The 23,550-nt window shown below is 46.2% G+C and overlaps 1 protein-coding gene across 1 annotated transcript in view; it reads left to right on the top strand.

The window, feature by feature from the left end:
• GRIN2A (glutamate ionotropic receptor NMDA type subunit 2A) overlaps positions 1-23,550 on the top strand; it is a 367,847-nt gene that overhangs the window by 273,482 nt on the left and 70,815 nt on the right. The window contains exon 5 of the mRNA XM_042971083.1: positions 20,425-20,630. Coding sequence (XP_042827017.1) covers positions 20,425-20,630 — 206 coding nt within the window. The remainder of the gene's footprint in view (positions 1-20,424; positions 20,631-23,550) is intronic.

Raw genomic sequence — 23,550 nt, forward strand, 5'->3', positions numbered from 1 at the left:
ATAGGGGACAAGTTAATTTCCAAGAACGTGAACTGGATTTGAACCCCCATTTGTCTAATTCTGATTCTGACCACTAAGTTCTATTATTTTTCTCAGCCAAATTCTACAACGCAGGTGACATCACCTAGTGTTACAGGAGACAGAGGATTTGAGTGAGAAAAGCATGGAGTTTGTTTTTCCTATACAGTTCCAAACAGTGAAAACAAAATGCCTAACAGCCTCTGAGCATTGACAGAGACATCAGCTCTGAGCCAAACATATTAGCACGTTACCACATTTTATGTTCACCAGAACACTAAATGGTAAATATTATAATTTTATTTTATAGATGAGAAAATTGAGGACCAGAGAAATTAATCTATTGGAACATGATCACCCAGGCACTTGATAACTTGTGGGGATTATAAATAATGCATGTCAAACATCTGGTATGGGGCCTGGCATATAATAGAGTTGAGGACATGAGAAGTACAAATTGCAATATGGATTTTTTTTAATGCTTATTTATTTATTTTTGAGAGAGCGAGCGAGTGAGCACAAGCTGGGGAGAGGCAGGGAAAGAGGGAGACCAAGAATCCCAAGCAGGCTGTCCAGGCTCCGAGCTGTCAGCCCAGAGCTTGATGCAGGGCTCAAACCCATGAACCATGAGATTACGATCTGAGCCGAAATCAAGAGTCAAACGCTTAATGGAATGAGCCACCTGGGCACGCCTGCAATATGGATTTTTAAATGGCAATTATTAGGATTTATTATTATTATTATTTGCATTTTTGAGTGGATTTCTAGAAGCCTGTTGCTGGCATTCTGTTTTCTCGAAGGAGCTGGGCTCAGACTTTGAAGATGAACATATTCAAGCATCACCATCCCCTTGTTTTGTCTTTGCCTCCCACACAAGGAGATAACTCGGGAACACACACTCCCACGGGTCCTGGTCTGGCGGTCACAGAACCGCCTCCAGCCCTTTCACATATGTGTTGAACTTTCTGGTCCCCATTCCTTGAATGAACATTAGTGCTACCACTCTGAAAACATGGTAAAAAACATCTCCCTCACCTTTATGTGACCATCTACCATGAGCGTCAAATGAAATGAGATCATAAACAGCAACTGGTAGACCATAAAGGCCTGTGTAAACTCAGGCTTTTATATTATTACCCTGTAATGACATGGAGCATTTAGCCAGGACGCCCTTCCAAGTGTGTCTATTATCTGAAATTTCCCTTTTCTGTTTCTTTCCTCTTTTATCCCCCAATACAGCTTCTTAGCCAGTGTAGCTAACAAGTACATTCAGAAGGTTGCGCTTTTTGGCATAAGGCTCCATGGAAGCTGGGGTTGTATTTATAGTTATGAAATTAATGGTATGGATTAATTGCGCAGCTCCTCAAACTAGCAAATGGAATTAAAAGTAATTGTCAGGCCTTTGGATTTATGGATAGAGCTAAAATAACACCAAGCTGTTCTTGGCAGGACCTTCTTCTCTGTGCACAGAATTTTATTAATAGATAATATCAGTTCCATCTAAAAAAGAGAGCAGTGAGGGACGATCATATCTGTCTCCCCTCGCGGGGAAGAAAGCAAACGCATTTCCTAAGTGTCATCTTGGTACATAAGCCTTCAGCCTAGAGTTTTGATCAAATTAATGCCTTGCTCTTTTCTGTTCTGGAGTTACATTCAGGGGTTAACTTCAACCTCAGGAAGACGTGCCCGTTGTAGATGGGATGGCCCTAACCTTGACTGAATACCTGTGATGGGCCAGGCTGGGAGGTTCGTATGAATGAATGAAGAGCCCTGTATGTAATAAAACACCTGACACCGGTTGAGCTGTGACCATGAGGCTAGCAGGATAATAAGGGCTTTGCAGGCATTATGTTATTTAATTCTTACAATAATTAGAAGATATGATTACTTGTATTATGCCCACTTTACAGAGGAGGAAACTAAGGCCCAGGAAGTAAACTTCCTGGTATTCAGGTTCAGCCAACTCTAGAACCCACATTATTCTCAGTACATTTTACCAGCAGAGCCCAAAAGAAGTTGATAATTGACTGCAGGAAGATCAGGGTTATGGAGGTCACATTGGTACATTTATTTACTCAGTTGCTTATGTACTAACCATTTATGTGTCTATTCTGTAAGAGGCTCTGGGCTGGGTAAAAGGGACACTAAAGCACAGAAACACAGTCCCCACCCTCAGTGTGTCTGCTGGGGCAGGCAGGTGATGTACTCAGAGGCTGTGATTACTCCTGTGGGATTCTAGAGCCCCTATGTAGGGGGTGGGGGCAGAACAGGGATTTGGTTGTCAGAAATGAGGTTGGCATGGATGCAGACAGCTACAGAGACCTGGGAACAGGCTGGGTCGTTAAGACTGTGGTCAGGCATTTCCCCTTGATTCCCAGTGTAGTGAGAAGCCATCAAAAGGCTCTAAGGGGGAGGGGCACCTGGATGGCTCTGTCAATTGAGCGTCAGACTCTTGATTTCAGCTCAGGTCATGATCTCATGGTTCATGAGTCTGAGCCGCACGTCAAGCTCTGTGCTGATAGCATGGAGCCTGCTTGGGATTCTCTCTCTCTCTGTCTCTCTCTCTCTCTCTCTCTCTGTCTGTCTCTCTCAGCCTCTCTCGGCCTCTCTCAGCCTCTCTCTCTTTCTCTCTCAAAATAAATAAATAAACTTTAAAAAATGGGCTCTGGGGGAGAGAATGGAACAATTACATGTGCAGAGATATTTAGAGTGCTGGCTTGGGGGACAGGCTGAGAGGCACTGTCTGGGGCAGGGAGACCAGTGTGGAGGCTGTGGCAGAAACTTGTGAGCAGTGAAGGCCAGGGCTGAGTGGTGATCTTGAGTTAGGAAAGAAATGGACAAGGAAAAATATTCAAACATTAGAACTGTCAAAGATGGGTGATTGATTTAATATGTATATGGGGGTGCAGGGAGACGGATGAATTAAGGAGTATTTTCAGGGTTGGGGTTTCAAGAACTCATATTTGACCCATGGGAGAGAAGTTGTGCATTTTATTTTTTTACTCAAGGTACCATGGTGACTTTTACTCTAAGTCTATTGAGTTTGAGGTTTCCTAAGGCAGGTGAGAGTAGCTGGTCTAAGACAGATCTGAGGGTGGTCAACATAGAGGTAATACTTGAAGAGTGGGCAGTAGGAGACACATGAGTGTGGAGGTCTGAGGCCAGGAGAGGGGGCAGGGCATGTAAACTGTGCAGAGAAAGAGGAACTTGCATTTTGGCAGAGCTGGAAAAGTCCAAAAAGTGAGAAATAACCTGGAAAGGGTAGGGTTGTGACAGCACAGAGCAGGGAGACTCATGAAAGATGGGAGGGGCTCTCAGAGTCACATGTGATGCACCTGCTGGGTTTGGTGAATGAGAAAGCCACTGGTGGTCTTGGTTGCAGAAGAGGACTGTGTCCGGAGCACAGATGATGGTGTTAGGCTAGAGGAGAGAGGGAGGCCTCTTGCATTCCTGGAGGAGAGAAGAAGGAAGACATGTGTGCAGGGGCAGGTAAGTCTGTGGGCTATGTGGATTGTCCCTAAGACTCTATGAAATAAGAGACAGATCCATCATCTGGGTGCCGGCATGGGGGTGGTGGAGCTTCGGTCTCATGGGCAGGTGTTAAGGTTTGAAATAGTTTCCAGGGAATTGGAGAGAGGAAAGGGGAGAAGGATTTCTGGCCAGAGAGGGAGTCCTTGCATTGGGATGGTATTGATCTATGTGGTTGTGTGATGTCTCAGCCTGTACTCAGTGGCTTACTGGTAAGGTGGTGGTTGGATTGATGACCTGGGTTTGGTGCCAGGAGGGTGTGACCAGAGGACAAAGCGGGCTGGGATACTTGTGGGCATATGGCACAACATCGAGTGATGTGACGGACAAAGAGGTCTAGGCTGGAACAGGGAGGGGGTGAGGGTGTGAGTGATGAGCAGACCAACTGGGGAAGACAGCGTGTCCCAGGGACCCATGGCCAGGGGGATATTGGGGAAGAGAGATGAGAATAGCCAAAAGAGAGCACTGTGGACTTTCTAAATTTAAAATCATCAAAGTCAAGCAATTCTAAGTGAATTTTCCCCCATGAGAAAGGGTGGCTAACGTGCCCTGGAGGGGGGCAATGGAGAGAAGTTTAAAAACCCACCTCTAACTGTGTCCATGTGTTCTGACGAGTATGAATGTGTTTATGAAGGAAATGACACAATTATCAGAAAATAGGGCAATCCCAAAAGAGGTAGGAGATGACAAATGCCAGCCAGACGTGGATGAAATCGCCAGAGTCTCCCCGGGTGTTGAGTAAATCATTCAGGGACCCCAAGGCGAATTGCCAGTTTGAACTCCTATGCAACCAAATTCTGATGTGTGCGTATTTCAGCCCAACACCCAAGGGCTTCTGTGATCCTGTCCTGATGTTTCCTTTTATCTATCCCTCTCGCTCTTCCCCTTTGTATATTGTGTGTGTTTTATCCAATACGGGCAACTTCCTTCATCCAGTTTGTTGAACTTCCTTCAACAAACATGTCCCTTGAGCTCAACTTTGGTGCATTTGTCCACACAATTCATTCAATCTAGAAGTCTAGAAGACAATCAAGTGTCTAGATGTGACTTCTAGACACAGGCCAACCCCTGTGCCTCCTCGGCAGCTCCCCCCTGATTCTACCCCTGTAATTTCTCACCTCTCCCGGCAGATCTGCTCCCCCACCTGTGATGCCCACTCCAATTTATTCCACCTTTCTGCTTCTGGTACTTGTCATTCTCTATTTTATTTTACAACTAATTCTTTGGAGCTTTAATTTCATTTTTCTGGTTAGTCGGTGGGTCCCGTATAGACAGGATCTTAGATCAGGAGTTGGCAAACACATTACATAAAAGGCAGCTAGTAAATACTGTAAGCTTTGTGGGCTACTTGTCTGTATGGCAAGTATTCAGTTCTGCCGTTTTAGCGTGAACACAACCGTAAACAACAGACAAGGAAATGAGTATGGCTGTGTTCCAATCAAACTTTATTTATGGACACAAACTCAGATCTCATATAATTTTCCCGTGTGACAGGATATGATTCTTTTGATGCTTTTCAACCATTTAAAAACGTAAAATCCAGGGGCACCTGGGTGGCTCAGTCAGTTGAGCGTCTGACTTCGGCTCAGGTCATGATCTCACAGTTCGTGGGTTCGAGCCTCACATAGGGCTATGTGCTGACAGTTCAGAGCCTAGAGCCTGCTTCAGATTCTGTGTCTCCCTCTCTCTCTGCCCCTCCACCACACATACACTCTGTCTCTCTCTGTTTCTCAAAAAAAAAAAAAGTAAAAAAAAGTTAAAAATAAAATAAAAATGTAAAATCCATCGGGATGCTTGAGGGCTCAGTTCATCAAGCGCCCAACTCTTGATTTTGGCTCAGGTCATGATCTCGAAGTTTGTGAGTTTAAGCCCAGTGTCGGGCTCTATGCTGACATTGTGGACACTGCTTAGGATTCTCTCTCTCTCCCTAGCTCTCTGCCCCTCCACCACTCATTTTCATTCTCTCTCTCTCTCTCTCAAAATAAATAAATAAACTTTAAAAATATATAAATAAAAATGTAAAATCCATTCTTAGGTCATGGGCTGTACAAGTACTTTTGGCCCTTTGGCTGAAGTTTGCTGACCCCCAGTGTTGAGTCTACTTACTACTGTATCACCAGTGTTAGAACAGTTTATGGCACATAGTAGGCATGCAGTAAACATTTATTGAATGAATTTATCTATGCATCCACGTAATCCAACCCTGAGTGGCTTAAAGCCTAGAGACTAGCTTTGCCGATCAGTTGTTAATGCTCAGAATCATTGGAAACAGGGGCTCCTGGGTAACTCAGTTGGTTGAGCATCTGACTCTTGATTTCAGCTCAGGTCCTGATCCCAAGGTTATGGGATTGAGCCCTGCATTGGGCTCCATATTGAGCATGGAGCCTACTTAAGATTCTCTCTCCCCCACCCCTTCTGTCCCTCTCCCCTGCTTGTACATGCTCTCTCTCTCTCTTTCTCTCTCCTAAATAAATTTTTTAAAAAAAGAATCATTGGAAACAATTTGTACAGATCTGGAAAGCTTTAAGTTAGATGACACAGCTTGTAGGCCCTGTAGTTGAACTTGAACTTGGGTCTTCTGACTCCAAGAGTCTTTTAAAATACGAGTTTGCCAGTATAATTCAATGGAAAGTGCCAAGTAGCTGCCTGGTTGGTCACCAAGATCCGAATTTCATCCGAGTAACTCCAGGGCTCTGGAATTGTTCATTAGCGTCCAAGATGAGAATAATCGGTTTGGGTGAAATTGGATTGACAGTGGAGGGTTGCTTAGGCTCAGAGTTCTGCAATAGCGAGTCTCATCCAGCCCATCCTAAGGGGATCCTCCTCTCCCCCACTGCCTCCTACTAATCATGAGTTTAATAGTGGGCAAAGCTGTGGATAATCTTATTACGTTTCCTCCCCGTTAAATCTTCTATTGGCTTTAGTATTTCAAAGGATCCTCTCACTGGAATACTTTAGGGCTCAGACAAGCCTGGAGCTATGTAGTTTGGGGCCAGAGCTGAGCAAAGAAAAACGATTGTCAAAATACCATCTTACCTAAGGAGAATTGGAAGTGTGATCAGTGCATTTCATCAGAGCAATGCATTTCAGCCACTCACAGGGGCTTTGGTTAGTGTCCTCATGATAACCAGCAGGGCCTCACGCACCAACCCCTGGCTCGCCCTTTTTGTCTGGAAGAAGGAAACCGTGCAGCTCAAAGGTTTAAATTTATTATTTTGCCCCAGATACTGAAGAACAAATGCCCAGCAGAGACCTGACACCAAGCTCCAAACGCCCCACTTTGACGACCCGGGAGCCTCTCAGGCAAGGGGCTGAAATGCCTTGCAGTGAATCGATACCCTCAGGTCTTTTAACCGCATTTTAAAACTCTGCAGACGCCGTCAATGAGGTTAACTTCGTTCAGGGCAGAGGTCCAACTGGAATTGGCTTTTTTACATAATGCTGAGTGAGGAAAACCATCAGCTTCTGCCCTGTTCCATCTCTCCAGACAGGTTGATGCATTGAAGTCTCTTGCTTCCCTGGTCTGCAATTTAATTACCTGGAACTTATCTCCTTTTATAAACTGTTACACGCTCGGTCCCAAATTTTTGCCACTTTTCAAGGTTTTCATTAAAAGGAAGAAGAAGTTGCCCAAGAGTAAAAAGGAAGAGTCCCATCCATAGTCATGCCCAGTCCTGTCCAAATCTGCAGGCTGATAAGAATGAAGAATGACTTGATAATCCCGACCAACGAGGGGTCCCCCCAGGTATCAGCCCAGACTTCACCCTAACGTTTGCTGACAATGCTAAATACCATTCCGGTAAGCAATCAACAGAGAGCTCTTTACTCTGCCAGATCACAAGTGGCATTTCATTTCACTTACAAGCAGAAGCCACGCTGATCTTTCAAAGTTGCCTGGAAAAAAGTACACTGGAAGGTCAAAAGGGAAACCTTGAGCGTATTTCAAAACTGTCTTGGCGAAGGGGTTAAAAATGACCGCGGTTACCGCTATTAGTGTTACAGAGGTCCGACCATGGGTCAGGTTCTCATTCTGTGTTATGTGCCTTCCCCCCCCCCCCCCCGCCCCGATCCCCCCCACTCCATTCCAAACCCTGTGATTGTCTCATTTCCGTTCACATCTCTGCCTGGGCTCTTTCTGCAGACCTGCATCCACTCTGGTTTTCTTGTCCAAGGCAACAGCCTTTTGAAGAGCTCAGCCAAGTTCATGTTCGAGTTATGATAGCCACACATGCAGCAATGTAAACAGAGTCGCTCGGTCTTGACCGTCACCATCTCAAGCACACCGTGATACAAAGGGACGATGGAACCCTCCCTTCCACGGCCCCTTATGTAATGGTTGGAGATTACCACAGAGGCGAAGAAGTCTAATCAGCTGTTAGAGCCTTAATTACATTCCTCTTGGTTGAAATCCCCAAATTACCTAATTGTCACTCAGTTCACATTTGAGAGGTTGATTTCTTCCCCCCGATCTATTATTATTCTAATCGCCTTTTGGATGGGTGTTAGTAGCAGTAGAATTCAACGTCAAGGGCTGACTGCAGTCCTGCGGTAAGAGCCTTTCCCGTGGAGGAATCCAAAGCCCTCAGAAGCATCAGCTCACAGGTAAACTGAGGAAACAAAGCGGGCGTACGTGAAAGAGACCTACGAGGCCACCACCTCTAGATGTTCTTTCCCCTCCTCCCATGCCTCCGGAGTCCCATCTCCCCAGGACATGACTCTATGCGGCAGGATCTTTCAGACTAATCCATGGAATGTTCCCTCAGCACAGCGCCCTGTTCTGGGTTTCTTATCTCAGGGTGAGATGACAAAAGACATGTCGGGTGATGACAGCACCTCAAGACAGTGGTTATTATAGTTATTAATTATCTAATCGTCATCACTGCAGCGGGGAGGAGGACCGACCAATACATCCCGAGAGCATGTGAAAAAAGTTAATTAGTAATTATGAGAGAGCTCTTTTTAACGTTTTGCTGATTTTTCAAGTTTCTAATGTTGTACCTTTCCAATGTGGAGCCAAAGAAGAGAAAGAAAACGCTATTAACTGTTGAGCTAATTACCAGGACCCATCACTTCTAAGAGCCCGCAAAAAAAAATTAAAAGTAAACCAAAGAAATAGAACTTCTATCCATCCCTGGGGACCTGGGAACAGAGGGACTCTGGAGGCCTGAAGATTATAAATGCACTTTGCAAGAACATGGCAGCTCATTGTTCCAGAGACTTTCACTTTTAAATGTGAGACTGAACAAACATTGCGCTTTTCTCCTGAATCTCAAGAGAAGGGGAGCAAATACGCGGGTTGTTGCTGGAGGTAGCAGCCATCAAAGCATGTCTCCGTGAATGACCAGATCAGTGCTGGATTTTCAGACAGTTGACGCTGTTATCCGTAAAGATATTGGATGATCCTGAGAGCGGTTATTCTGGGAGAAAAAAAAAAAAATCAACTCCTCCAATGTGAGCTGTGTAACAATTAGGCAATTCTGAAATTTCAACTGAGAGGAATTTAATTAAGGCTCTAATAGCTGATTAAACTCATTTTAGATCTGCTGGCAATTGCCACTGGTTACGTAAGTAACCTGAGAAAAAAGATCCCCGTCTTTTACTTACTTCTGTTTTTAATCCTGCTGGTAGCCGGAGGTCTGATCCTTTTAGGTGCTTCCCAACATACAGTCCTCACAGCACCCCGAGCCGAGTGACCTAGGATCCCGGCTGAAAAGGCAAATTCCAAGGCCTCCTCCCAGACCTACTGATGCAAGCCTTCCAGAGATCTAGGAGGCCGCATTCTTTTTAAATTTTTTTTTTAATGTTTATTTATTTTTGAGACAGAGAGAGACAGAGCATGAATGGGGGAGGGGCAGAGAGAGAGGGAGACACAGAATCGGAAGCAGGCTCCAGGCTCTGAGCCATCAGCCCAGAGCCTGATGCGGGTCTCTAACTCACGAACCGCGAGATCATGACCTGAGCCGAAGTCGGACGCTCAACCTACTGAGCCACCCAGGCGCCCCTAGGAGGCCGCATTCTTAATCGGCCCCCAAGAAGGTCTTGTTCACACCCAAGGCTCATGGTCCCCCATGTATTTAAAAGAAGCAGACCCTGGGCCTCATTATGCAAAAAGCAGCTCTCGATTTCACTCTGCCAGCGGCCATCTGAGACCCCATGGCCTCGAAGACAAAGTGACCCACACTGCTCTTGAGTGGTTTCTTTCTTTTTTTTTTAATTTTATTTTATTTTTAATGTTTATTTATTTTTGAGAGAGAGAGAGCATGAGTAGGGGAAGGGCAGAGAGAGGGGGAGACAGAGGGTCTGAAGCAGGCTCCGGGCTCTGAGCTGTCAGCACAGAGCCCATCATGGGGCTCAAACTCACAAACCGGGAGATCATGACCTGAGCCGAAGTCGGACGCTTAACCCACTGAGCCACCCAGGCGCCCCTTGAGCAATTTCTGTGTAGAAGGTTGTTCGTGTATACGGGGCAGGAGAAAGCTGGTGTCAGTGTGACCTCTGGTTTCAGCAGACTGTAACCATCTGTGATGAGCTTTAGATTGGGTCTTGGTTTAAAACAAAAATCACTGGGCTCAACTGCGATGTACTCCAGGTAGAACACATTTCAACTTCCTATCAGGCCACGGTCGTGACTCAGACACCCTTATTGTGGCTTCCAGATCAATCGAATTCAGATCCGCTTTTGCTTTCAAGCATCAGCCCAAGACACAAAATTACTCGTGTGTAAAGCTGCCATCAGCTTGTTTTTGTGTTAGATTTGCATGCCGAGGCAAGAAGTGATGCTAATCGATGATGCTGTTTATGCTAAGTATGGACATTAAATCATTTTAAATTCCCTTCACGGCCATTTATCTCATGTCCTTTGGAAGACTTTATATTTCAGGTGGAGAGAAATTGGCCTCCTGTTTGTTTTGTTTTTCTCCTTAAATTCATCTTCCTGAAGAGTTAATTACTCATGTTTTCTCCAGCTTGGGAGTAAATCACTGCTTATTATCTGGAGTGAAATGTGTTGCGATGTTTCGCACACGCCAAGTGTTTGTTTTAAGGCCTGTTTGCCCTTTGGTTATGAAATGAGCTAAGCAGGGCCGGTCAACCTGGAGCAGAGGCAGTGTGAACTCTGCTTCCATTGTCGGTTTTAATAAATTTCCTCTCTGATTTTTAATTTAGCAATCCCTATTGTCTTGTCTCCAAGGAGAGGAGCTGGGTAAACAGGCTACTCTCCTCTTTTAACTTTGAATTCTAAGTGAAAAAGGACAGTATGCTACAGTCTGAATCGAGTTCCATTCAGCAAATATTTATTGAACTGGCTGGTGGGTGAGCCCTGTGCTGCGGCCGAAGTGGGTTGTGTGGTTGTAGAAGCTGGGCCAGGACGGGCTGTTGAACAGAATTACCAGTCAAGACAACCTGGGTCTCAGCTCCCGCCCCCAGCCATTCAGTCAGTCTCTAAGTTGTGTTGGTTGTTCCCCCTGCAGATCTCAAGTTCATTCCGGCCTCACCAGGGGGTCCTGTGTCCCAGATCAATGCAGCTGCCTCCCAACCCATCTGCATCCAGAAACTTTGAGCCCCAAACCGTTTCTCTGCACTGCGTTGGGAAGAAGTGTTCTAATACATCAGACCGATTTTATCCTTCCCCTGATTAAAAGTATTCAAGAATCCCTGCCCCCACCCCTCCACACACTTCACTCGCCCTGAGGATAAAGACGGAACCCCTTAACAAGCCACCTACCGGCCCTGCTGGTCTGGCTCAGAGTTGGAAGTCACTTCCTGTTGGAAGCATTTTTTGGTTCCCTTCCAGAGCAGGAAGCTGTGTCTTCGGTAGCATCCTGTGCTCACTCCCAGCGTGACCATTATCTCCCTTTGTTGCCATTGAGCTTTGACTCCTCTTCTCCAGCCAGATTGGCAACTCTGGGGATGGGGGCCGGGCCTGCCCTGTTCACTGTTGTGGTCCCAGAGCCTCCTGCGGTGCCTGGAAGAGTATACAGCAGTAAAGCCCCAGATGCACCTACCGAGCCACGCATGAAGAAGTGAGAGCATTCAAGGGCGGGAGGGGATGTTCCAAAGGCACAGGAAATGCAGAAAGGCATTCCAGCTGGAGGATTAGGCTCCATGCAAGAGCTGGAAAGCATGGGCAGGATTTCAATCTGTAGAGGTGACAAGGGGAGGGATTTCAGGTAGAAGAAACAGTGCAGGCAAAGGCAGGAAAGTAGGTGTTGATCGGGGAGTGTTTATGAGAAGGGAAAAGTGTATGCGTTGTTGCGGGTGCGTAGAGGTGTGCGTGTGTGTGCAGGGTATGTGTATATGGGTCGTCGTGCATGTATGGGTGGATATGAGTGTATATATGCCTGCATTGGGAATTTGGGTAGGTGTGAGTGTGTGTATGTATAGGTGTGGGTTTGTCTTTGGGTTTATGTGTAGATGTTTAGGTAGACTGATATATATCCGAATATGTATATATATATGAGTATGTGTAGGTGCGAGTGTATCTGTGTTTGGAGGTGTACATGCAGATGTCCTAGCATGAGGGTATGTCTAGGGTGTCTGAGAGAGAGGAAAAGGACAGAAAGCAGAGAGCAGGGAAATTGGTGAGATTGATTGATTGTTGTAGGGTCCATTAATGTTAAGGGGAGTCTGCATTTGATTGTGTAAGCAGTATGAGTCATGGAAGGATTTGAGTAAAGGTAGATGTATGATTTTGGCATTTTGATATGTTCTTAGGGGGTGGCTTGGAAGCCCAGAAAACCAGTTATGAGGAGATTTTAATTGTCTCTTGTGAGCATTTCGTGAACAGATCAACTAAGATCAAACATATCACTTTGAAAGGAGAGCCACAAACATCTTTTCATCACCTAATTTCTTCCAGCCACTTGTGGCCTCTGTGACATCTCTCCAAATTTACCCAGACACGAAGGGGTGAATGCTAACTTATGACAGTTTTTGGAGATGAAATTGTCTCTGCCCTGAGAAAATAGCAGCTGAACATTTTGATAAGTAATCGGTGCCCTTTCACAAAACATTTTCCAAGAGCTGAAGAGAGATTAGCTTTCTAAAGGCACTGTATTTAAATTTTATTAATAAAAATGGATAAAAAAATCATTACAAAGTTAATTTCCCCTCTTTATGGTTCTTTTAACAGAATCACTTTTCTCCATCAGAGGTCAATTATTTTTCTTTGTCCTCAAAACCTTAGTATATTTGCAGAAAACACTCAAAGGTTTATCACCAAAATTCAGTTTATTTTGAAGGTAAAGATTCTTTTTCTCCTCCCACACAGTCTATTTGGGTGAGTTTGGGACTGTTTTTAATTATAAAAAAATTCATGATAGAGATAAAAAAAATTGCCTGCCTGTGCCTATTTGTTGTATATAGAGTGTTTATAAGAATTAAAATAGTGCTAAGAATAGTGCCTAATACATACTAAGTGCCCAGCGAATGTCAACTTTTATTATTATAAGAGCTCAAGCAATGCCATCCAGACTTTATTGCTGTCTTCTCTATTTCTTAGTTCTGTAGTCTCTGATAGGTTCTTCTGTCACGCCACCCTATGCTAATCATCCCAGTACAAGTCCCAGGGAAAACTCCCATTGGCTCAGCTTAGGTCACATGCACATTCATGAGCCAATCACTGTGGCTCAGGCACCAAGTGTACTGATTTGCCAAGTAAGGGCCATGTGCCTATTCTTTTTTTTAAGTTTATTTTTGAGAGAGAGAGAGAGAGAGAGAGCGAGAGAGAGAGAGAGAGAGCACGTGTGCACTCATGAGCAGGGGAGGGGCAGAGAGAGAGGGGACACAGAATCTGTAACAGGCTCCAGGCTCTGAGCTGTCAGCACAGAGCCCGACGAAAGGCTCAAACTCAAAAACTGCAAGATCATGCCCTGAGCCAAAGGCAGACACTTAATGGACTGAGCCACCCAGGTGCCCCTCCCTAGTTTTTATCTACTGTCTTTTTTTCTGTTCCATCCCCTCACCTCATCCGGGACACCCCATAATATTTAATCACAAGGTCTCCCCAGGCTCCTCTTGGCTGTGGTGGTTTCTCGGCCTTTCCTTGTATTTTGACGACCTCCACAGTTTTGAGGAGTGTCGGTCAGCTATTTTTAAGGATGTCCTTACACTGGGATTTTTCTGATATTTTTCTTATCATCGGACTGAGTTACGTGTCTTGGGAAGAAGAGACCACAGAGGTGGGGCAGCACTGCCCTCATGTCGTATCGAGGGGACCTACTACCAAACTGACCCACCCCTGTTGATACTTATCTTAATCATCTGGCTGAGGAGGTGTTTATTGGGTTTCTCCACTATCAAATTTTTCTTTTCTCTCTCTCTCTCTCTCTCTCTCTCTCTCTCTCTCTCTCTCTCTTTCTTTTTTTTTCTCCAGGAAAAATTTCTAGTTGCATTTCTTCCCTGATTTAAAAGTGAGTCCTGGGTTCAGATCCTGATTATCCCACTCTCAAGCCGTAGATACTGAACAAGCTGCTTAAACCCTGTGCCCGTGCCTCGGTCCCGTCATTGATGACCCAGAGATAACAGTAGTAACATCTTGTTCATGTGTCTATTTTTAGAATTACGCAAATTAATATGTATAGCTCCCCAGACTGGTGGAAACGGGAAGTCTTATTTTTATCATCTTGTGTGATCCTCACAGTCAGTCTGTAAGGAGGGCACTATTAATTACCTTTAAAATATAAAGAAAGCTCAGGTGAGCTAGAGCCCCACTTCAGGTAAAACATGAGCCTTGCTTCAGGTGACCCCGCCTCTCTCTCTCTCTCTCTCTCTTTCTCTCTCTGTCTCTGTCTCTGTCTCTGTGTCTCTTTCTTTATCTCACTCACTTGTGCTCTCTCTCTCTCAAAAAAATAAAAAATAAAGAGAGAAACCAAATTTCATAGAGATTAAGCAGCACGCTGGGTTTTACCGACAGAGTTTCAGTTCTTGCTTTGTCATTTACATTGTGACCTGCACAAAACAGGTCTCTTTGAGCTTCAGTTTACCTACCGAGCAATGAGGACAATCATACTTCCTCACCTCCTGGAGTTGTTCTGAGAACTGAACCGAGTCCAATAATGTGTGGAAAATTCTCAGCACTGTGCTTAGAAACACATAGTAAAACCCCCAATAAATGTTAATGATTGGCTTTATCAAACCCCCCAATAAATGTTAATGATTGGCTGTATCATCATCGTCCAAGTTCCCACAGCTGGGGCTTGGCCATGTCAGAGTTTGAACCAACGCCCCTCTGCAGAGAACCAGCAAGAGTCAGCTTTGAGCGAAGCTTCAGATTTGGGCACCGTTGGCTTCTGTGCAGCAGACAACTCCCAACCAAGAAGGCTCTGGTGACCTCGTTCTTTCTTCTCTGTCTTCCAGCTCGGTTCTCCGAGCCATCCTGTCTTCTTCAGAGTTGGGCATGTCACTGGGCCTCTGCGGGGACATGGCCACTGTTCAGAATTCTCCATAGTTCAACATCAAGTTGCAAGCTGCACAGCCTTCATTCACCCCTTTCTAATTCTCTGTCACCCTGATCCCGATAAGGAGGGAGATGGGAGGGCAACTTCTCCCGTGCTTTGCATGGAGCTTTAGATCCAAAAGACCTTAGAGATCATCGGGTCCACCCTCACTCCCCATGTCTGTCACAGGGGAAGAGACTGAGACCCAATGAGATCAAAGGTCAAGGGCGTGTTGTCAAGAGAAGTCGGGTCTCTCTGCCTCCTCAGCTGGCGCTTCTGCTGCAGAGGCTCACCGTTTTCCCAACGAGAGGCTTAAGAAAGGTTGGGTTAACGATAACAGAGCCACATATGGAGAACTTGCTGTGGATCCAGAGACGTTTGCCACCATCATCTCGCTCTAATCCTCAAGGCACCATAATGAAATTGAAATATTTTCATTTGGTGGTTGAGGGAACTGAAGTTCAGAAAGATGCTGTGGCTTGCACAGGGTCACAGGGATTTGAGCCTGTCTCTCTGACCCCGAGGCTCATGGTATTAATTATTCTGTCTCCTCTCCCTCTGTGCCATGTGAGGGAGAGAAAAGAACAGTCCCTGTGGGGATGGGGCTGATCCCTGGGAAGTTGATGGGTCGGTATGTGCACGTCCACGTGGATGTATCCAACACAGACACACAGAAGTGTGACTTCCTGTCCCGATCGTGTGTAGATCTAACTGAAAGTTTGGCAAGGCCTCGTGGAACTTCGTTTCCCCTTTGGGCTCCAAAGACAGGACCATGGCTTCCACGGTGACTGTATCACTTCAGTTGCTCTGATGCCTTGAGAACTTACCCCAGGGGGACTGTCGCGGCCAGGAAATGTATGGACTCCTCCAGGTCAGGCAGGACTGCTGACCTAAAGTTATGGACTCTGCCACGTGGGGTGTGCACGACCCTGAAGCAAGAAAAAGGTCCAGTTTAGAGAATAGCAGGACAGTCACCCTCAGCACAAAGACGGGAGCCGGGAGAGTGCTGGATCACTACTGTCCTCAGGGTACACGGGGTCCTTCCGTTTGGGACACGACTGTTAGAGAAGGGCACGTGTGGAATACATATTCTGTGCCCATTTAGTGCCTGTGGACACTGAGGCAAGCATAGGTGATGTGAGTGAAGGTTCTCCTCAATTCAGGGTTTATTCCTTTGACTGTTGACGTCCTGTCGAACACTTGAGAGTGGCCAGAGCCCCTTTTAAATTGGCATTGGCATTGGCATGATGGTCTTGGATGTGTCTGGAAAATGTAATACACAGAGGCTTTTCAGCAGCCTCTCTCAGTGGCTCTGTGTCTGGGGGGCTGAAGTCGATGTGAAGCGTGAGTGAAGGGGAGAATATAGGTTTCAGTACCTCAGTGTTTTGCTGAGGGTGCAAGATTCCATAGCTGAGGCGAACGTGCACACACTGATCAGTCTACTAGTAGTTTCCGACTCACTGACATTTTTAAGAATTCAGGTCAGGTGCTCCTTGATTCAATCAGCAGCTGTCCATTAACTCCCTCCTTTCGCCAGGCCCTGAGTTTAGAAGCTGTGATCCTCAAAATCCATCAGTGTGTATTTTAAAATCCCTCCTAGCCTGGGAAATTGTCATCTCATCAGAGAAACACATAGCTTATTGAGGTATGATAGTATTACGCAAACAGAAATTGGATATTTAAATCGAATTAAGGATTTGTGAATGAAATGTTACCATGTCTGGGAGTTCCTTCAGTGTAATACAGGGGAAGTGGGTGGCAGTATAAATGAAACAAGATTGGCCATGAGTTAGTAATTATTGCCACTAGAGAATGGGAAGATGCTGAGTCATTACCCTAGTCCACTTTTGCATAAGTTTAAAATTTCCCATCAAGAAAAAGAAAACAAGGATGGGGGCACTTGGGTGGTTCAGTCGGTTAAGCTCCCGACTTCAGCTCAGCTCATGATCTCACGGTTTCTGGGTTCGAGCCCCGCATCGGGCTCTGGGCTGACAGTTTGGAACCTGCTTTGGATTCTGTGTCTCTCTCTCTCTCTCTCTCTCTCTCTCTGCCCCTCCCCTACTTGCACTCTGTCTTTCAAAAATAAATAAACATTCTAAAAAAAGAAAAGGAAACAAGGATGAATTGAGGAGTCATAGAACTGCCACCTTCATCCAGGTTACAGAGGGACATATATCCCCAGTGACTTCCATTCATCTTTTCCCTCCTGGGGAACAGACTGGATGAACTCTTGAGGTAAATCTCAGCTCCTCACGGGGACCTGCAGGGCTTTGCATCATCTGGCCCCTGCGTGTGTGGAGTGCTTTCCCTTCCTTCCTTCGCTCCCCCAAACCAGCCCCCCACCACTCATCTTGGACTTCCAATCTTGGCTTCAGTGCCACCTCCTCAAGGAACCCCTCCTTGGGATTTCTTCCCCCCCCCCATTTGCTCTCTTAGACCCAATTTTTCTTTCTTCCTCCCAGTTCGTATGGTGTATGTTTTTGTGTGATTATTTGACTCATGTCTGTCTTCCCAATTAGCATAAAAATTCCATGCAAGTAGAAACTTCACTGCATGCCTGACATTCTCCTTGGTGTCTAGTGTAGTGCTTGATACCCGAAGGGCCACTCCATAAATACTTATGGAGTGAAAAAAATCTCTGTTAATCCCGTCTACAAACACTGGACTGACTCCGTTCAAATCCCTTGTGAAAATGCATATAGGAGGGTAAAGTGAAGGCACTCTGTTGTCTCCTATGTGGTATATAGAATCCTGGGGCCAGGATTTGGGGATCTGGGGAGCCTACCAGAGCAGCCTGTCAGACTCAGAGGAGGAGGGGGCTCTCAAGATGTAGGGCAGCATGGAAACAGCAGCTTCGGCCCTGATCGAGTTTTTCCAACCACCACCTGCTTCCACCCTCCTTGGCTGACCGGTGGGTGCTTACGTAGACATGGGAAGGGAGAGACTAACTTAGGGAGATCTGGGGAGTTACTGCACTCCAGGAAACCTTCGCCACCTCTCTCCCCAGCAGTCAGCCTTGGGCGGGGACCTTTGCCTGACTCCACGGTGTAGGGGACAAGATGTGGTCAATGACATCACCAAAGATTCTGCTGGCTAAACAGTCTTTGCGTTAATTTATGTTTCTTGGGACATCCGGGGCTGTCTGTGCTGGGAAGGAAGGGTCTTGGAGCTATACTACGGTTACCACGGATCACTTAATAGAAACACGTTTGGATTCACACAGCCCTATGGTAGGGTTCTGGTTCCCTCGCTTCCCAGCTGCTTGAGTTTGGGCAGGTTACACAACGTCTCTGTGCTTCAGTTCTCTGAACTGTAAAGTTGGAATAATAATCCTTACCCTGTAGGATTCATGGGGATCAGAGTAACTGGCAATATTGATACATTTCCTGCCTACACAGGAGTGCTCAAAAGTGACACCCTTATGAGACGGCATGAAAGAGCAGCCGTGGAGAGGTGCAAAGTTCTGTGTTACTGGGGAGAGCAGGAATGCCCTTCCCGATTAGGTGATACTTGAGCCAAGTCTTGAACGCTAACTACAACAATAAAAAAGTGATGGCAGCCACCATGTACGTTACATGCTGAGTTCTGTGCTCAGTGCTTCGTGTTCATTTTGGCTCATCCAGAGCTCCCCACAGTCCTGAAAGGCATAACCTGGTGCCATCTGCATTTTGCAGATAAAACTCAGAGAGGTTAAGTGACTTTCCTAAGGCGAGCCAGCTCATGGGTGAAGCCGGGATCAACACTCAGTTCTGTTTGACTGCAGTAAGCCATTCTCTTACCAACTAAACTACTCAGCTGCTCTTGAAGGTTTGCGTTTTCCAAGAGAAGTGGAAAGAAAGGATTGATGGAACTTGTCCCAAAAGAAAAAGCTTGGAGATCTCCTATTTGCTTATGTATTGGTATTAGTTCTGTCTTTGCCCTACAGCCAATTGATAGGTTTATCCATCATTGTTTCCTGGCTGGTGCCAGGACATAGTCAGTGCTCAATAAATCTGTGTTGAGTGAATGAAGAACGTGATGGGCTCAACATTCTCCCCAGCCTGTGTTACACATAGCAGCACAGGCAGATGAACAAGTGTGTTTGCCCAGATTACCGTACTGCTCATGCTACTGTCATAAAACAGAAGGTATCACCGAAGCTGGACAGTTTTGCCATTGGCCGCATGGAACATTGTGCTCTAAGCAGCAAACATTTTCCAGTCCAAATGATGAGGCGATCTGAGGGCACTCCGTCTGCCTTATCTCCTTCCACGCCGTCACCCCTTTCGGCGTCCGACGTGTTTGAATTCTGTTTATGGGCCTGCAATTCGTTTCTGGTGACACTCAGGTTACAGGAGGGGAGGTGAGCAGGTCACGTCAATGCAGACAAGCCTGGACTTGGTACTTAGCGTCTCAGACAAGGTGTTTCCTTGAGGTTGATATTACAAACGAAGCTGTGACCCGCGGTGTCAAGCAATTGCATGTGGGAGCGAGAGGAAGAAGGAAAAAGCGTGATACCGGGAGTGGCTTCTTCCCAGTGCATGTCTGAATAATGCCAATAAGCTGTCAAATAAAATTAAGGTTCAAAACATACAGGCTTCAGTTTGATTTCACTAACATGCTGGCTGCCGCTTAGAGAGGGAACAGGTCGGTGCTGTTTTGACGGGTCTTGGTGCTAAGCGCTGAAAGTCTCCTCTCCAGGCCAAATTAATAACAGTTCACTTTAATTTGCAACTTAAGTAGAACGATATCTGAGGTTGAAATGAAGCCCTTCATTTCCTCTCCTGCTCGCCCTCCTTGTGTTGACTTTCCTGTCCATCCTCCTTCCTTCTAGCTCTCCCGCATCATCCCCCTGTCTCCTCACCCTTTCTCTTGGCACCTTCTAAAAGTTTCTCCCTGTCCTTGTCTCTCTCCTGTACCTCAAAGAAAAAGTGTGGAGTCCCTACTACGTGCCGGGCTCTGCGCTGCCTGCTCATCACAGACGGTCTTGTTTAATTGCCACAACATCCTTGTACAGTAGGTGGAGTTGTGCTATTTATAGGTGACACACAGAGGTTCACAATGACTCAGAGCTTAACTAGGGTTGTGCAGCTGGTACATGGCAGAGGTGGGAATCCAAGCCTAGATTTCTCTGATGCTAAAGGTCCATGCTGTTCTCCCGCCGCCAGTGGTCCCGAAATCTGCCAGAACCTTGGAGTCTCCTGGGGAGATCTAGCAATCTCAGTGCTTGGGTACCACCGCCATATTAATTAGCCTGGGAGAGGCAGACCTGGGGGCCGTCCAGGATTCTTCTCCTTTATGTCTGTTTTTCTTAGCATCGACACCAAAGTGTATATTGAAGTATGTAGCAGAAAAGCCCTCAGGATGGGTAGGGTTCTTGTCCCAGACCTCTTATGGGGAAGGACTTGCCTTTCTAGAAGGTGCTGCAAGAAATCACAGGTGTGCCTTTGCCTTCCTGATGCAGGTGGGTAAGTGGGAGAACCAGAGCCTGAGCCTCAGGCACGCCGTGTGGCCGAGGTACAAGTCCTTCTCAGACTGCGAGCCAGACGACAATCATCTGAGCATCGTCACCCTGGAGGAGGCCCCCTTTGTCATCGTGGAAGACATCGACCCGCTGACCGAGACATGCGTGAGGAACACTGTGCCGTGTCGGAAGTTCGTCAAAATCAAGTGAGTCCGGGGATGCTGTCGGTTGGATGTGCCCAGTCCTTTAACACAGCCTGTCATTGACAACAGTGGTATCTGTAATATAGTAGTAAAATTTAATACACAATAGCTTATTATAATAGTACATCATAACCTGTGATATTAGATTTTTTAAAGACTTCAGTAAATAGCTGGACTTAGGCCAGCTGGTCTGCATTCACTTACTTCCGGCAACGGCAATTGCAGGTAGGTGGTATTACCTGTCTTAGAGATTTAAACTGAGTTATGGGCAGATTAAGAAACATGTTCATGGCCATCCAGCTAGTAAATGGAGGACCTAGGACCCAGACGCCGTCCACCTGCTTCACTGCCAGTCCTTAACCTCTCTGCCAAACTGATCCTCCCCTTTGGTCTTTCCTTAAAAAAAAATTTCATGTTTATTTATTTTTGAGAGAGAGACAGAGACAGAGTGCGAGCAGAGGAGGGGCAGAGAGAGGGAGACACAGAAGCCAAAGCAGGCTCCAGGCTCCGAGCTGTCAGCACAGAGCCCGAGGTGGGGCTTGAACCCATGAGCCGCAAGATCATGACCTGAGCCGAAGTGGGAAGCTTAACCGACTGAGCCACCCAGGTGCCCCCCAAAAATTATGTTTTAATTTTTCTGGCTGTTCCCTCCTCCAGCCCTGCACATCTGCTTCCTTCCATCTCTTGTATATATCCCAGACACAAACTTTTCAAAAACTTTGAAAACTTCTCTCTGTGGGGAGGTCATGATACAGCTGTACCCCTCACATATGACCTTATGATGTGATCAGTGTGGAACTGACCTTCTGGAAGTTTCCCAGCTCACCGACAGCAAGCCCACATCACCTCTGGGCCGTTTCCTCATTTATTAACAATCAAAGGAAGAACTGGCCATTTTTATGAGAGCTTCTGGTTAAGTTTCTCCCTAATATGTAGGCCCTTTGGTGAAGCATAAAGCTTCATGACCAGGTCTAAGGCCCTGGTTATAGTTTTCTGGTGCAAACACAAAGACACGGCCCTTGTGGGGGATTTCACCAAAAGGAAAAGGCCTACCATTGGAATGTTTCTGTGAGTATTTTCTGAGTGTGTCCTTTCATCTGGATAATTCTCCTGTGTCTTTTAAGTCTTAACCACTCCCTCCCCAAGTTGGGTTTGTTCCCCCTCCTTCCAAAGAAACCTGGAGACTCTCTGTACCTTGGTCTGTTCAGGGCACTGTGACCAGTCACCACAGAGTGCATGGCTTAAACACAGACACTTCTCATAATTCTGGAGGCTGGAGTCCACAATCAAGGTGTCCAACCAGGGCCCTCTGGTTTGAGACGGCCATCCTCTCACGGTAGCATCACATGGTGGAGAACGGACAGAAGAGAACCAAGTTCTCCTGTGTCTGTTTCCAAGGACGCTAATCCCATTCATGAGGCCCTCACCCTCCGACCTAATGACCTCCCAAAGGCCCCACCTCCTGACCCCATCACATTGGAGTTGAGAGTTTCAACACATGAATTCGAAGGAACTCAAACATGGAGTCCCTACCACTCGATCTCTTTATCACCCGATTTTATGGCTTATAGTTTGTCTTTCTCCCTGGAGGGTAAGCTGCCTAAATACAGGAAACATGGCTTCTTAGTCTTTGTACAGCCAGGGACCCACAAAACATGACACAGTAATGTTGATAATGATTGAACAGATGAGCACCTGGATACTTTTTGTCCCACTCTGCAGATTCTGACCGAAGCCTTCATTACACAAGGTGCAAATCCCCAGAGCTCAGCGCTTGGGACAAAGATTTTTTTTTTAATATGATTGTTAAATGTATTATGAAGGCAGATTCTGGTTTGGAGGGAAAAATTTTTTTTATCAAAATTCTGAATAGATTAGTCAATAAATAGATATACTTGAAGCACAGTTCGTGTGTGAGGCATAGAGCTGTGCTGAGCTGGGACGACAAAGGACGGGATCTTACGGTATAGCGTGTACACAGCTCAAAAACAACTCAGCCCGGAAAGGAAGGACAGATCCGTGTTAGGATACGCCTGGTGAAGGATATAAATAAGGCGGTGTGATAAGAGAGTAACGTGAGGTGAGATGCAAGATGACCCAGAAAAGGATGACGAACGTGTGAAAAGCTGGGGGGCTGGCGGGAAGGAGCCTTCCAGGTACAGGGAATAGCAGCTGCAAAGTCCCCAAGGGAGGAGAGAGATTGGCAAGTTTGGGCAACAGAAGGAAGCCCAGTGCAGGGCTAGAGAGTGACGAGCTGGCAGGGGGTCGGGGGGGAGATGGAAGGGGTAAATGTGGGAACGTTGTCCCAGGAGGTTTTGATTTGGACAGGTGTTCCTGGAGTACATCGTGGTCCGATGGAGAAGGCAGAGTGTTGGGTGTGAGGCCAAGACTGTAACCTCAGTAGGGCACCCCCTTTATGACAGCAATGCCTGCTTTGTCTCAGTAGGGCCAATCCAGTAGGGCCTCTTGGGATCCACAGTCAATAACAGGAGCTTCAAATCTTTAAAATCAGAAGCCTTGGAGCTGACAACGGTAGGTCACCGAGTCCTGAGCCACATTCATATGGAGAAAACGAACCCCCCAATAAATTGCTCTCTTTAAAAGAATTGACTTTTGTTTTTTTACTGGACAGTATAAACAGATTAACAGGTTAAAATTCACCTTTTTGGTTCCTGTGGGAGGTGGCAGCTTGCAGCTTCCCTTTTCCCACTTGGCTACAGGACAAGTTTACTGAACATCGAGATGAAATCGAAGTGTCCAAAAGCCATAGACAATTACTGGGACCCGTTCGTCCCAACATTAACACATAGCAGATCAATGGCCTTTCCTAAAGGTAGTATCTCTGAGGCAGGCCGGTTGGTTCTAAGAAGGATTCTGTGAGGTAACATGATTATATTTTTTCTGGGTGATAATCTCCCAGGGT

The sequence above is a fragment of the Panthera tigris genome, chromosome E3 (genome assembly GCF_018350195.1).
Source record: "Panthera tigris isolate Pti1 chromosome E3, P.tigris_Pti1_mat1.1, whole genome shotgun sequence".
Taxonomy (NCBI): domain Eukaryota; kingdom Metazoa; phylum Chordata; class Mammalia; order Carnivora; family Felidae; genus Panthera; species Panthera tigris.